The following is a 16,067-nucleotide window of genomic DNA, read 5'->3' as shown; positions in this document are numbered from 1 at the left end:
TCAGAGGGCAGATGAAGTGTGCCACGCTATAGACCCTATACAGAGGGCAGGTGGTCAGCCTAAAGAATAAGCCCCCCCCCTCCCCCTTTAGGCTTTGGCAGACCTGATAGAAGCAGGGCTCACACACTGTACAACTTTTGCTCTTGAGGAGTAGCAGTGCTATAAATAGTACTACTGGTAGTAACGATAGCACCACAGTTGTAGTAACAGGAGCAGTTACTAGAGGTAGCTTACAGTAGCAGCAGCAAATGGTTTGAATAAAATGGTTACAGTAGGCCTATCCTATTAGCTGCATAGGCCTACTTCTCTGTTAAAGTGGCTAATCACTAAAACTAACAGTCAACACACTAGAAATGGCATCTTTTTTCTCTCCTTTTAAAAATAAAAATAAAAATTGAAAATCTATTTGTGCATAACTAAATAGATGCATTAGGCCTATCCTTACCCCGTGGACAATTATGATAAATGTGAGGTGACCAACACTGATGCTGCCTCATCAGCAGCATTAGTGGACCTAATTAAACTTTTAATCACACCAATAACAAGGAGGCTACATCTCAATTAAAACAATTGGGCAATAAGAAAACTCATCATCATCATAGTTTGCTTGCTTAGTAAAAAAAAACATAGTTTCATGAGGACATCAAGTTCTTGTTTTAGTGAATAGGACAAAAACTAAAATCAAGTCATAAAATGGCAAATAAATAGGCCCTACGTGCAAAGACTCGCTGCACCACCTTGTTGATTAGGTGTGCAGGCTACTTTGTATCTTATCATTAGTGTGAAAATGCCACCGTAAGCAAATTATTTCTTTATTAACACAGCGAAAGAAAAAAAATACAAACTGTACGGCTACAGCGGTTGAGATATTTTTTGAATACATTTCCCTTGTTGAGTAAATCTACTTAACGTTATTCAGCATTTATCTGTGAGCACAAACGATGAGAGTACTAGTTGGGCTTCTGATGCAATACCCTAGCGGAGGAATCAAGCCTGTACGAACAGGATGGCGGAAGTTTGCCTTGTTGCCTGGATACGACGCGGAGGGTGGCGCATTCAATAGTCCCTCACTGAGTGAAACTGGCCTTGGGTAGCGGACATGATGGCTCTACGTAGTCTGAGTAATCAAGGAGTGACCTTCCTCTGGCTTGAGCCCGAATGTCGTCGGTTTCCTTGACGTTGTTGAAGAAGGACTGAATGTGAAAACAGCGCCATTTCTGTCGGCGTCCATGATACGCGATGCTACCGCAGCGGATTCCAGAGCTCAAGCTCGGAACGGCAGCGGTAGAGAAATAGCCGCTCCCCTTTCGCTGCTTCTCTCTACTTCAGCCCCCGGCAGGTAAGTAAACTTGCAAGATGGATATGAGCTTTCTTTCCGTACGGTGGTGTTTATGTCCCCGTTTAAGAGTCCCATGTTTAGACAGCTTTTTCTGTCGCTGTATGACGATATGGCGCACATTTTTGAAGGGAAAACGTCTGACAGTCCCCTAGTAGTCTACCGGGGCAGCCGCTCCTCCTCCCCCTTTTCACAACAACAAGCCTACGTGATAGATAGCGTTTGTTTGAAATTAAATACAATGCCTACGCCGAACAGCAGTACACTTTGGGTCATTTCGTGTGCTTTGCTTCCCATGGAAACTTTACACTTGGCCTAAAGTTAGCTCGTTGCCGTTTGCTGCGCTGGCTAACTATTTAATGTGTAACCGTCGGGCTTTAATGTCACCGTAGAGAAGCAGCCTCCGTTCACCTGCCCGACGCACACCGAGCTAACGTCAGTGCTCATCAGGACGTGGAGAGATCGCGATTAAACTAATTCAGATTAAACGTATCCTGTGTCACCTGGATGACGAATGCTATGTAATCGTAAAAATAACAATAAACTGTCTTGACAGAGGTCGAGCAGCTAACTTGGCTAACTTAGCTCATTAGCTAAAGGTCGGTGGTCTCTAGCTAACCTTGCTGCTTGACTGCCAAGTGACACTAGCTAACCGAAGTTAACACCACAACCCAGTGCAACATCGGTTGACACTTCAGCTGTCACCAAGTCGTAGTTTGTACGGCATGTTGAGATAATCATGGCATCAATGCTTAATGTGAAACATCGTTTATAGGCCAGCAATGTACGGTTAATGTCAGGAAGCCACCAGTATCTGCAAGTTGCAATACACACAAAAAACAACACAGGATCATCGTTAATTAACTCTGCTTTATCGTTATTATTTTGTTGCTTGTCGTGTAAGGTAATTGTTGTGTAATCATAGATTGTAGGGTAAAGTTGGCATGTGGATAGTGCAGTTCGGAGCTAGCTGCCGGGGCTAGTATTTATACAAGAAACAGCTGGGCTGGAGACACTGGTCAGCCATATTTAGCTATGATCGATAAAGCGAGCAAACATTTCAGCTGTCAACCTACATTGAATTAACTGACACAATGTAACTCTGTATATCGGCGATGACTGCTGAAATGGTGGGGTTGTATACGGCAAAGCTTCTTGTCTTGTCCTTTTGACGTCTCCTAACGGGCAACCTTTAATATGCCACTGTTGAATGACTACTGGGCCAGCCAATCAAATCGGTGCAGCCTCCATTTGCTCTTCGCGTCGGTTCTCTAATCCACTGCTGCCAGATGAAACACATGAACTTGACAGCGAACGATTCCCACAGAGTTGCACTCAGTTGCTTGTCAGGTGTTTTGTAATGGTCCCTAATCCTGGACATTTTGTAATCTATTATTCACAATTGAATCTATACAGTGTTATTTTGTGCCTACAGAGGATGAAATAGTAAAAAAAAAATAATAATAATAATAATATGCACATTGCACATTCTCTTAGAAGTCTTACAAAACCTTGCTTTCATTTAGGCATTTCAGAGAAATGTTGTCATTCATCTTTACTGCTTCTCCTGTTATTACTTGAGTTAGATTGCATTTATATATTATAATTATAGACTGGAATAACTTGGATGTTTGAGATACATTCACATTAATATGAGAGGTTCCTGTCTGGTGAGCAAGTGTAATCTAGTGATCTTAAACTCAACCCTCTGGTAGAGTGTGGTACTGTGAAGTGACAGGTATTATTATGTTGTCACTGTTTATAACTTTAAAGCACGCTCAGGACCTCAATATGTCAAGATTCTGGCCACTGTTGTTGTTACATTATTCAAAGACAACTCATGCTTTCTTATGATGTCATTAACATGGCTATAAACCGCCAACAGGAACAGAGAGTGGTAGGATCTGTCATAACATATATTGTTACATCACCCGTTGTCTTGTTTTGTTCCCTTTTAAAATCAAAGGGGGGAGCATATTATCATTGTTTTTTTAAAATGCTTGTTTGCTCTGTTTCAGGTTGTGCAGATGAAGTGAGAATAGCCTCAAAATGGACCCCTGCAACTAAGACGCAAACACATCTTGTGTTTTGCTCAGCAGCTGAGACCATCAGCAGCATAAGCCATGCCTGACGAGTAAAATCCCCTCTTTTGCTCAAAGCAATAAAAAAAAGAAAAAAAAAACCTACTACATGCCTCCACATGTAGAGCCCCTTCAGTGCACCCTGCTGGAGTGACTGCCCTCTCATCCAGATAGGTTTTGCCTCATCCTCTCTCCATACCCCTCTCCACCAACCACCCTTAACTACCCATCACAATGCCGCTCCACTCGAGAATGGCCAACACCTGAGGTCCCATGCGTCCAGTGAGCACCGATTCAGACGGTCCAGCTCCTCCTGAAAACCTCTCTTGCCCCTACCCCTTTGTGGGCCCCCTGCCTGCCTCAGAGATGTCCCTGCTCCAGTCGCTGGGGCCAGTACAAAGCTGGCTTGGCCAGGAGCTTGAGAAGTGCGGGATCGATGCCATGATTTACACCCGCTACGTCCTCAGCCTTCTCCTGCATGACAGTTACGACTATGACCTGCAGGACCAGGTGACCTCCTGCAACCTTTAAGACATATTTGTAAAATCAAAAAGCTTATGAAATGATCATCATTTGTAGTGTATTATCATCTAAAGTGGTAGCAATCTTTATTCAGCAGGGGGGTATTTAATGATATTGTTATAGGAAGATATATATGCTAGGAGAGGTTAATAATGGGGCTATTCTTTCATGTTATGGCACTTGTACCACTTGCAAATTCCTCCCAAGAATTCTGTCATTTTCTGTTACATTTATTGATATGTAATCTCTGTGTGTTTGCAGATTGTTATGGTACATAATCATAAATGTTACAAATTTAGATGATATATATTGTATGTAATATGTGTTAACGTAAAATGCTTTGCCGTTTCCATGTTACTGTTTTTCATTAGTTGTGTTCTTTGACTGACTTTGTGTGTGACAGGAAAATGACATCTTCTTGGGCTGGGAGAAGGGAGCTGGGAAGAAATGGGGTAAGAGTAAGAAGAAAGGAGGGACTGACCTGAGTCTTGAGGAAATGAAGAAACAAGCTGCTGTGCAATGCCTCCGCTCTGCATCTGATGAAGTAAGCATTGATTATTGCAATCCTGTGATTCTAATTGTGTTTAGGGAGTGGTCAAATAAGGCTTTTTTCATTGTAATGGAAAATAATCATTGTCTTAAATCAGTTTCGCTTTGGAGGAATGCAGACCATTTATAACTTACACTGAAGCAGGAACTGTTAGAACTTCCTTGTTACATAAGCCAAGGAGGTTATGCTTCGTCCATGTCTGTCTGGTGGTTTGTTTGTCAGCAGGATTACACAAGAACTACTGAATCCATATGTGCAAACTTGGTGGCGGGATAGGGAAGAACCTATGCAGTTTTGGCTCTGATGTGGTTAAAGCTACACAGGCTGAGAGGCTCTTTCCTTAAGATTGCAAGGGTGCCTTGACAACATTTTAGACAAGCTCTTGACAATTATATCATTAAAATCTATGAGTTTGACACAGGCATGCAGAGTTGTTAAGCCTTGACAGAGGCATGCTCTACTGAGTGTCATTCTAGTCATTTATAAAACTTTAAAAACTTTAATAAAAAGTAACAGTGCACGGACTAGAGAAAGCATGAGGGTGCGATTTGTCTAATTATGTCAGGAATTTGTTTCTGTAGTATTCCTTGTTGCTTGTTAAGGTGCAGTCATGCAGATATTAATTGTATGAATCACGTGAATAGTCAGTGAATAAGGCCTTGTCATTGTGGGAGGCTAAAGCATTAAACAAAGGGAGAGTTTTATTGTAAATGCATTGCCACCTCATTTGGTGTGGTCATCCTCCACTGGATGACCACACCTTCAGTCAGTCTTCATTAGAAAGGTTATGTTAGGGTCAGCAGGTCAAAGTTCTTCATTGACATAAAACAGTGTTGTCCCTACTTAAAATACTTGGCATTTGTATTTATTTACATGTCTATTCCTGAAATATTGGTTGTGTTTCATGTGTCTTGTGGGTGAAAAAGCTACTGAGAGATTTGTTGACATTTTTTCTGGCTAGCAGTAGTCGGGAAGGTGTGATTTAGTTGAGAGTGACACAAAGCAGGGGGGAGGGAAGGGGGAAGGGTCTGTGAGGCAAGATGAGGAGAGTTGAGCTCTTCTCTAGGGACTGGACTCTGCGGTCTATTTTTTAACCAGAACACGCTGCACGGGATTGCAGCAGTGAGCAGCAGACTCGGTTGGCTGTCAGCTGACTGGCATTAGCACAATGATGCAAGAGGAAACACTGGGCAGGAGAAAACCGTGCTCTGCCTTTCATGAGGTGGCATGGTAAGGAATAACATTTTCCAGAAGAGTGAAGATTATATGAATGAGCTAAAAGTGTGGCAGGATTGGGACAGAGGAGCAGCAATGTTTGTTGTTTGTTTTAGCCATTTCTTCTGACAGTGCCTGTTAGGTCTAAGCTAGCATTTGAACTTGGATGTTGTGTTTACCTCAAACCCTTGTTGTTACTATATTTTTTCACATCACATTGCTCAGCCCGAGAGGACAAACATGATCTGTAGACAATGTTCAGGGTGTCAGAACATTGTGAAGCAATGATTTATGTTATTGCCTGGACTTTTTTCCTACATTTTTTAAAATTCTTTTTTTGGAAACCATTTCTGCACCATACCTAAATATAGCACAGTCACTGCCAAGTATGCCTAAGCTCTCACAAGTCAGCTGGTTTGACTTGTGTCAACCCCGTGCCTTTCATTCTTTCTGTTATGGCACATATGGGGTCAGAGTCTGTTTGAAACTGCATTCTCATTCAGGCTCTTGAAAAAAAAGCAGCTCTTTTGTGTTCACGTCAGTGTTAGTGTTTTTGTATCTTTAACAAACAGTAGCACACTGATTTGGTACTAAGTATTAAAATACCTGTAATAATTTTGTTAAGTTAGCTGACCCTTATTCTAATACTAATGCTCATGTTGTGGTGTTGATTGACTCTGCCATCACTGTGCTCGGACCAGTTATTGTTCAAGCTAAAGAATTTTGCCATTCACAACTATTTGTGAACATCAAGTAATGAAATGAATTGCATGATCTTGATTTTTGGCAGGTCACAATAATTTGTTTTAAGGGGTGTAACGGTATTTGTATTCGTCCCGTGCCATCATGGTACGGGGGTCACGGTTCGGTGCACACAGTCATAAAAAAAGAGCCGCCTGCCTCATTTACATCACCTGTGTTGGGAACACTTTGGCTTCTCAGTGAATGACACAATGGCGACGGCACGTGAGTGGTCGACTGGACCGTCTGCAATGTTTCACGGATGTGCGTTGCATCGCTAGAAACGCATCAAACATGTTCACGCTATAAGATCACTCTGATGTGTCAGTCACTGGTGCGAGGAAAAAGACAACTTGTGTGCAACTACTTACCGGTATCCCCGCTGATTTTAAGAAGCCTCTTGACATGAACACAGACAGGACCAAAACCATCACCAAAGCAACTGGGATATAGCCTACGTATACATTAACTGTGTAAAACAACATTGATTCTTGTTTTTCATAATAGTTGCCAGTTGTCAAGTTCTTCCAGGATGTTTTTCCCTCTAGAATGAATGAATGAATGGGAATATTACATTCCTGAAAGACTTGTTTTATGTTTTATTCTATTTATTTTTTACTTTAATAACAGAAGATGTTTTTTACATTCAATTGGCGTCTGTTGTACCGAAGTGGTACCGAACCGTGACTTGTGTGTACCGTTAACACCCCTATTAGTTTGCTATTAGTAGATTTTGTAATTTGATATATGGTAAAGAAATGCAACTCAAAAATGTGTTGTTGTTTTTTTTCTTCTTTTTCACAGAACTCTGGAATTGAGAGCCTGGTTGAAGAGCTTTGCTCTAAACTTAAGGACATCCAAAACAAACAGAAAGGTTTGGTTTGTTCCCTTAACTAACATATCACAAACTGTTAGATGGAATAAATAGAAAGAGAAAGTTGCTTAGTAACTGTTCTATTACTCTTTCATGTGTTTTACAGAGGAAAAACTGATTCAAAAGAAGTCTGATGGCTCTCAGTCTCCAGAGCGAGCTGAGTCCCCCTCTTCAAAGGACCAGGTGGAAATGTAAGCCATCAATGTGGACATGATGCATGAATGAGTGTTTGTGTTAACACACCCATCTACTCGTTTATTTGAACTATACGGCTATTAATTCATTTTGGATCAACTTTTTTCTCTTGTCTGTTGTGGCTGCAGGTATTATGAAGCCTTTCCTCCTTTGTCAGAGAAATCTGTTTGTCTCCAAGAGATCATGACGGTGTGGAACAAGGCTAAGGCCTGTGCATACTCAAGTTCATCATCCTCAGCAGCCCCACAGACGAGCACAGACACCTCCTCCCCAAAAGATTGCAACAGCGAAGGTGAGGCTGCAAAGGAGCGAAACCTGGAGGCATGTGGTACCATCACTACTGTGACCAGTGAAAGAGGCCAGCAACGACGAAACAAGAGGGAGAAAGAAAACCGCTACCATGGAGGTGCAGCAGTGGAGGAGAAATCTACCGTCCACCCTAAGAGACAGACCAGACACAGATCTGAGGGCAAATTCAGACCCAGATCCTGGTCATCTGGCTCTAGTGAGGCAGGATCCAGCTCAAGTGGGAACCAGGGTGATACTAAGTCATCCAGAAGCAAGGCAGTTAGAATAAGGCACAAATCCAGAGAGGCTGCGAAAAATAAGAGGATGCGCAACAGTGGGCAGGTGAAGCTACAGGTGAAGGTAATAGACAAAGAAGAGCGAAGAAACACAGGAGGGAGCAGTAGCAGCACTGCTGGAGGTGCTGCCAAACAACCACAGCTTTACAAAAAGGGGAAGAGACCGCTCAAGGAGATTCATAAAGATCCAGGCTGGGTGGAAGCAAAAGAGTGCGGAGTTGAGGCTAGAAACAAAAAGGAGTATATGGAGGAGCCACTTTGGTACACTGAGCCCATCACAGAGTATTTTGTACCTTTCAGCAGCAGACAAAGCAAGCTGGAAACAAAATATCGAAGCAAGATGGACTCTCCGGATGGCTTAGCCTTGTCAGCTGACATTGATAGGCTGCCGGAGAGAATCCAGGGAATCTGCATTGCCAATGAGAGCTACCAGAGGGCATACCTACCAGCAGGCTCGTTTGTAGATGGGCACTTTGTTGAAGGGCCTGGTGAAACAGAGGATGAAACTGCTGAACTCACTGGGACCTCAAGCTGCCCTCAGCCAGAGGATAGTAGAGATTTAGATGACAAGCATCTGTCTGAATTCACTCACTTCTATGAAGTTGATATTTATCAATCCATATTGGATACTAGTGCCTCAGACTCAATACAAGAGAGTCGGATCTTAAGCATGATTCGACAGAAAAGCAAAGAGCAAAGAGACGTTGAGGCAGAATGTTGTTTAGTGTTAGATGGCCTTGAGCAGCAAGGGAAAAGTGCAATACGGGCAGACTCACAGGAAGCTTCGGGATCTGTTGGATTCTTAATGGAGGATCTTGAAAATATGGCTCAAGTGTGGGGATGTTATTCACCATCCACTTCAGAAGATATAGATGGGGAAAGCTTCATAGGAGACTCTCCCATTCGGCTTTCCCCACTCCTAGATAGTGTTTCATTCACCCTGAGCAGACTATCTGGAAATCTGGAGGAGCCACCTGTCCCTGAGGCCACCAGTGAACCATCTGGTTTGAACTCATCCTGCTTCTCTCTTTTTGAGCTGCAGTATGACAGCCCCACTTTTCCTTTTCCCCGTGACTCACTCACCCACGGTCACGAAAACAACACCGATGTCTGTAGCTGTCTCGACCCACATTCTAATAAACAGTCTCGTTTGCTAATATGGACCAAAAATAGTGCCTTTGACGAAACTGAACACTGTTCTAACCTTTCAACAAGAACTTGCAGTCCGTGGTCACATTCAGAGGAGACGCGTTCAGATAATGAACAAGGAAATGCTCCCACAGAGGATGCTGCTCAAATTGGCAATGAAGAGATTGATTGTATAATCCCTCCTCTCTCTAGTACATATCTAGAGGATGAAATCTTGGATTTTTTGCAAGATGAGACTGGCCGTAAGTGTGAGGAGGTCAGTGTTAGCACAGCATCCAATCAGACCTTCACCAAAAAATCTAAATTGGAGTCCATTTGTGGTATAGCATTAGAAGAGGATGATAGTAAACAGTACAGCACTGGCATGTTTTCGGACAACACAAACCAACAGAGTGATGATTACAGCTCAGGGATAATAAAGGACATTTGGACTGCAATCAAAGATGGCAAATCTGTAATGTCAAGGCAAAGAGCAGAAAAACCCAGTGAAGGGCTGTTCTCAGATGAGTCAGGCAGCTACTGCTGCAGTTGTCCAGAAGTGCAGGCAAAAGGACTTCCAATTCAGGGACCTCAGAAAAAAGCAGTGCAACGGTCAGAGTATCACCTTTGGGAAGGCAAGAAAGAAGAACAGGACTTAGCCAAAAACAAACTCTCCAAGGTAGATGGTGCTGGGGATTACATGACTCCGTCCAAGCCCTGGGACTTGAACTCTGACAAGGAGAGTACATCATTCATCCTAGGAGGGGTGTATGGAGAATTGAAGACACTAAGTGGTGATAAAAATTGGGCTGTTGTTCCGCCATGTGACACCCAAGATAGCCTGCTACAGTGTGCTGCTGCAGCTGCCTCTGCTTCTAGCTCTGACATGCTCACCATCACTGGCACAGATGTTTTCATGAACACGAGCAGCTGCTTCGCCACCGGGCACAGGCCCCTGTGGAGGCCACTTGTGTCCTTTGGGCAGAATGACCAGGCCATTAGAGGAGGCGGAGATGGATTGAATAAGGGATTTTCTTTCATCTTCCATGAAGACTTGCTTGGATCTTATGGAGGCTTGCATAGTGAGGAACAAGGTTTAGAATACCCGTTCGCATCCTTCAACCTAAACAATCCCTTCTCTCAAGTCCTCCATGTTGAGTGTTCTTTTGAGCCTGAGGACATGGCTTCTTTCAGTCCAGGGTTCAAGCCCAAATCTATTCTTTGCTCAGACTCTGAGAATGAAGCCTTCCACCCACGAATATATGGCATCAACCGGACGCAGTATAGGGCCATCCGCATTTCCCCCAGGACTCATTTCCGACCAATTTCGGCTTCAGAGTTGTCTCCTGGAGGAGCAAGTGATTCAGAGGCTGAGACTGACAAAGAGGAGATGAGTTTTCCCGTCCTGGCGCCAGTGGACGTCTTTGATGATCCTCAGGCTGACCTCAAACCTCTGGAGGAGGATGCAGAATGTGAGGGCCCTTATTACGGGAAGTCAGAACTGGAATCTGGTAAATTTTTACCCAGATTAAAGAAGTCTGGCATGGAGAAGAGTGCCCAGACTTCGCTGGATTCACAGGAGGGCTCGAGTGCCCTCCTGCCAATCGCTGAGCAAGAGATTTGCTTAGACTGCAAAACGGCAGCAGCTTCATCAACTGCAGGTGGACAGACGGACGTCTCAGTTGCCAAGATTCAAAAAGAAGAATCTTCAGGAGAGAAACAGTCCTGCGTTTGTGCACCAACAGGTCCGATCCCCAAGTATGGGATTGCTTACGACTTCGTTGGAGATGTGCCAGAGGTGAGGGTTTCTTTGAAATGATTTCCTAAGCTTATCAATCAATTGTGATCAGTAACAAAAACATAGACTTGAAATACACTATTTTATGATCTGATTTCAGCTGCGTCACATTCCACCTGTGATGTCTCTGGCAGCTGTTTACTGAAAAACACTAACCACTTCTCATTTGTCTTGTTTAGTTCCCTCTGTTAAATGTAAGTGGACAGGGAGGAACTGGCAACCAGCAAGATGAGTGCTGGTGGCAGAACACACTCTATTCACCCCTTTTCCCTGGCTCTCAGTGTACAGGTAAATGTGTTAACATAAAGCATTTGTAACACATTCATACATCAGACCACTCACACATAATGTTTTGTCAGTACTTTATTTCAGTTTTTAAAATGATCAGTAAAACACACTTGTGTGGGTAAAACTAATTACATTCAGTTTCTTTTAACTCATAATTTTTGCATTTTGTTACTTTACTAGTCTGCTAGTTACCTATTATTTTATCAGTATGTTTGTATGTAGCCTTAACGTCTCAAGTGCCGTTGTCTGCATGCAGTGTGGTGTTATGGTCATGGTGGGATGGTCACAGGCTGACCAATGCTAAATCTTCCTGCCAAAGATACACAACTAACACTCTGCTTTCCATACTTAATCAGTGTTGTTGTGCCATATGGGATATCCACAGTCCAAAGGATGAAGCCTATGTGCTTGTAATAATGTTTAAGTATTTTTTTTATCACAGCCACTGCACAAAACTTACTGAACTCATCAACAGGAGTTACCAACACCTAACACAGCAACAGAGGCCAGAGATGGTCTGAATGTAAAGGCCCATAAACCATAAGCACAACAGGGTGAAGTTGGTTTGGAGCACAGAAAGCAAGGAAGGAAGTGAAAAAATGTTACGTTTCCTCAGTTGGACCCAGACCATATCCAGCCCTGCAACAATGACCATGCAACTTCTCATTTTCCCTAAAACGTGCTTGTTTTAGCAGCTCACTGAAATCCAGCAGCACCTTTGGGATCAGGGTGTAGCCGCATTTAAGCAGTTTAATTAACATGTTCATTGAGTAAACAATGTAAATCTATAACTTGGAGATAACCCCAAGTAAATTACATTTCATTTGCTGTGCACTGAAGAATGAACAGTCAGTTACTGAGTCGTTAGTCTGTTGTGGGTCATTAACAGTTTACAGTCAATAAAGTGGTGAGGTATACAATACAGAGAGTGTCTGGATGTCAGACGGACCTTTTTCCATTAGGAACACTGGTGCAAAGAAACTGATAGATCTAAATATCAAATAAATATAAATATATAAATATTGACAGGTGAGGCAGTGGTGTCACTGAGAGTTCATGGTAAAGACCTTTGCTGTGGCAATCAGGCTAAAAAGCTGAATTTCTTAATTAGGTCACAGAATCTGAAGGGTCACAGTAAGGCAACTCACAAGTCACAAAAATGCCCACAAACAGACTTTATAGACCTGTTCACTTTTCAATTTAACAGATGTAGGAGCCAAGGAAGCAACAGTGCAGTGACCAATCAGGTGTGGCGTGGATATTCTCACATGCAAAATTCTAATCATTTTCTTTGACTTCCTCCTCCAGGGAGCAGCAACATTTGAATACTCCAGTTTTGCAGAGGACGCTCGTGTTCGAGAGGAAGCACTCCTCTCCTTTTGTGACTGGACCTCTACCAGCAAAGATTCAGGGTCATCTCAGAGCTGGAAAACTTAATGTAGGCTAATTTTCTGAGACACTGCTCCAAAACCCCACACATAACCCTGCTGGTTTTCATTTACTAACTTAAATCCATGTGTAATCAACAATCAGATCAACAAAAAGTGAGTGAAAAATAGGAAAACTTAAAAAAACATGTTCTGTCTTTGAGTGATGCCATGTGCAGACATGCATTTTAGGCATTTTAGAATTTGTTTCAGTTGATTCTGTACACTGATCCTCATTCAAGTCTCACAGTTAGGTAGTAGGGACAGTCTTTTGTTCTATCCTTGTCAGTTTTGTTCCCACCATTTTGCTTTTGAACTAGGTTACTGGTAGTTGGTGGTGTCTGAATGGTTGTGCATGTGTGTTTGTCCAGCCAGTCTCACTCCTCTTTTTCTAGTTAAACCTAATGTTGTGTGAAACAACTGCTTACGCATCCTCTACTTTCCATCTTGTGTTCAGAAAGACATTATAAAGGATGTTGAGGTTTTTGAGTTGTGTAAGATTTGAGAGTTTAATTTAAATAGTTTGTTTGGAGGACTTTCTGAATGTGAAGTAGAGAATGTGTGCAGCTTTCTTCTGAATATACATAAATTCCCCATGTGTGAAAAGTTATCATAAATGAGTCTGATCTTTGAATGGTGATAGTCTTTCAAAAGCTAGTAGTAGACATAGTATGGTTTGTGAGGCTAAAATAAAAAAATACTTTAAAAATAACAAGAAAAAAGAAAAAAAACAGGAAATCTAAAGGAGTTTGTTGGCAAAAATACTAATAATCTACTTGAAATGCAATGCTGTAAAAGAATTGGGGAAAAAACAAACAAAAAAACAAACAGTTTTTCTGGGGTCAAGACCCATCATAAAAAAAAAAAACATGACTACAGCCATTTCTGCAGACACCTGTGTTGCAATTGAATGAAACTTTATTTTTTTGTAATTTCTATGGTACAGACTATTGGTGCTATAAGTATGTTCAAAATCTTTTGGAGTTGCAGTTCCATTTTATGGCTGTGATAAGTAGATGGCAAAGCCTAGTTTTGTTTGTAATCCAGACAGTCAGACTCCATGAATATATATTTTTGCGAAAAATTGTGAAAAGAAGAAAAAAGTTTTGCCTGATTCTTTGCTTAATGTGGCTTGGTTTTTATTTTTAAGGTAACCTCTTAGTTGTCAGGCCTGTAACAGCTAAAGCAGAAATACTTGCAGGTATTTAAATCTCACTTTTTTTCTTTCTCTCGCTTTTTTTTTTTTTTTTTTTTACATATTATTTCAGTTCATTGTCTCCCAGCAGTAAGGACAAAGTCAGCATTGACTAATGTTAACTGTCCATGCTGCAACTAAACAAATCTATAACAAAACAAGTGATGTGGGCAATGGTCAAACCAAAAAAAAATGGCATAATTACACTAAGGTACAAATGCTTTTTTTTTTTTTTCCATGTGAGGTGTGTTTTTATTTATTTATTTTTTTTGGTTTACAATATATCTTGTTGAAATATTGAGTAATGTCTCACTGTGTGTGTCAGCATAGAACTTGTGAAGGCACTGGTTCAGAGTGAGTGTGATACAACTTTTATCTCAGAGAAATGTGAATGTATGCAGACCTATATTCACAAAAAAATGTCAAGAGGATTAGTACCCCAACAATTTGACTCACCCTTAGCAAAGTAGCTACAAAACCCATGAAATATTGTTTGCTGTCCTTTTTTTGTGACCTGTGCTTTGAAATTAAATTTCGTTAAAAGCATTTGCAGTTACAGTTTTCCCCCATTTAACTCTATTTTTTCAAATAGGTTTTGAGGGCAAGTAGCAGGGTGACTTATTGTGTCACGTCATACCTTGAAACTGAAGCACAGATGACTAAAATCATCCTTCCACTAACGGGTAATTAAAAATATGTCATCAGTGAGTAGACTTGCTTTAAAGCAGTGTTGCGTTTGAGAGTGTCTCCATTGCAGGCATGGCTTTGGAAATGGCTTCATTATTTTTTGAAAATGCATAGATTGTAAAGGCCCAAGATTTGTTCAATCAGATGCCACTTCAATTGAAAAAGGACTCCCAAGTAGCTGAATGAAAGGTACTCAACTTCAGGGTCTTGTCACCTTTCTTTGACAGTCATCAGACACTCAGGAATTTTTTGATATAAGCATACTGCATAATCTACACTCAAATCCGTGACAGTGCATTGATGCATTAATGTAAATCCTTTCTTTGATTGTATAGCAGTAATTATTGACAGGAATTCTCTCCAAGCAAACCAGAGGCGACTGTCATTAATTTAGAGCTATAGGTTTAGGGGGGAAAAAAAAGAACTAAGCCATTGTAGATTGCATAAGCAATGCGGAGGGGAATTCAAAAGCCCTGAGTCCTATGCAATACCTTGGCGCATGATAAAATTTAACAGTGTATGGAGAAAAGTCATTCAGTTAATTTTGCATGTTGATTACTTTTGAGTGAGGGACACCTGAGAAATAAACCATGGAATGTGTCTGAAAATGCAGCATGCACACTTCACTCTCCATCTTTTTATGTTGGGTTGAACAAAATATTTTGGTTTAAAAAAAAATGTGAGTGAGGTGATATCGATGATTGAAAGAATGACTGTGTGTATGTGTGTGTGTGTGTGTGTGTGTGTGTGTGTGCGCGCGCATGTGTGTATGAATCTGTCACTGAATGTGTGCAAGAAGCTAATTTACATGGGAGTTTAAAGGAATGCATCACACCTTTCTCCATCTAATTCTTCCATTTTGATAGGCCGTGTTTAAAAAAACAAAACAAAAAACAAAATAAAGAAAACGAAAAGATAAAAAAAAAAAAAAAGAAACACTTCTGGCGAGAAAATGCATTCAGTGAGAGTATATGCATTTGGAACGACATCGACAGGGTGGCTGAGTTTCAGATGCGTATCCGGCACTGAAAACATGAGTTTTCCTCGTCTTCTCATTCCCACCTAGACGACGCTCCTTCACCCTCACCCTTCCTCTCTGTTCCTGAATCCCATCTGTCCTGAGTAGATGTGTTCAAACTTCATGTACACCCTGAGTAAATTATTTTGTTTCATTGTGGATTTTCTTAACATCTAATAAAGGAATAAACCAAACCTCAGCCTGTAAACCTCTCTGCCTTCTTTGTCTCTTGTTTGTTTTCTGTGCACATGCAAAAAGGTGGTGAGTGCTGAGGAAGGAAGAGCAGCTGTCCATCCATCATACCAGCTACACCACATCATGACACTAGAGGGCAGGGTGAGGATGCTGAAGCAGGGACTGCTTCTCTTCTAATCATACCACCAGTCCTCAGCCACTCTGTTGTTTAAGATATTTGCATAATCTTTTAT

General features: G+C 41.6%; 1 protein-coding gene across 2 annotated transcripts; it reads left to right on the top strand.

Moving 5' to 3' along the window:
• Positions 1–1,220: 1,220 nt before the first annotated feature.
• kiaa0232 (KIAA0232) lies at positions 1,221–15,816 on the top strand. 2 transcript variants are annotated; one of them, XM_083993181.1, is made up of 8 exons: positions 1,221–1,339; positions 3,355–3,927; positions 4,343–4,483; positions 7,250–7,319; positions 7,426–7,510; positions 7,643–11,024; positions 11,204–11,312; positions 12,621–15,816. In XM_083993181.1, exons 2-8 carry the CDS (start codon positions 3,691–3,693, stop codon positions 12,635–12,637), a joined length of 4,041 nt encoding a protein of 1,346 aa, XP_083849307.1. In that variant the 5' UTR covers positions 1,221–1,339; positions 3,355–3,690; the 3' UTR covers positions 12,638–15,816. The 2 variants fall into 2 exon arrangements, with proteins under 2 accessions (XP_083849307.1, XP_083849308.1); XM_083993182.1 differs by lacking the exons at positions 1,221–1,339; positions 3,355–3,927; positions 4,343–4,483 and adding an exon at positions 5,493–5,719.
• Positions 15,817–16,067: the final 251 nt, after the last annotated feature.

Source organism: Trachurus trachurus (genome assembly GCF_905171665.1).
Source record: "Trachurus trachurus genome assembly, chromosome: 18".
NCBI lineage: Eukaryota > Metazoa > Chordata > Actinopteri > Carangiformes > Carangidae > Trachurus > Trachurus trachurus.
Note: the sequence above shows the minus strand (reverse complement) of the source record. Positions and strands in the feature narration are given on the sequence as shown.

What these genes read in the sequence shown, in the direction of transcription:
- kiaa0232 (XM_083993181.1), top strand. Translation starts at nt 3,691, where the DNA reads ATGCGTCCAGTGAGCACCGATTCAGACGGTCCAGCTCCTCCTGAAAAC. An exon ending in ACTATGACCTGCAGGACCAG is followed by an intron (nt 3,928 to 4,342) that starts GTGACCTCCTGC and finishes TGTGTGTGACAG; the next exon opens with GAAAATGACATCTTCTTGGG. An exon ending in TCGTTGGAGATGTGCCAGAG is followed by an intron (nt 11,025 to 11,203) that starts GTGAGGGTTTCT and finishes TGTCTTGTTTAG; the next exon opens with TTCCCTCTGTTAAATGTAAG.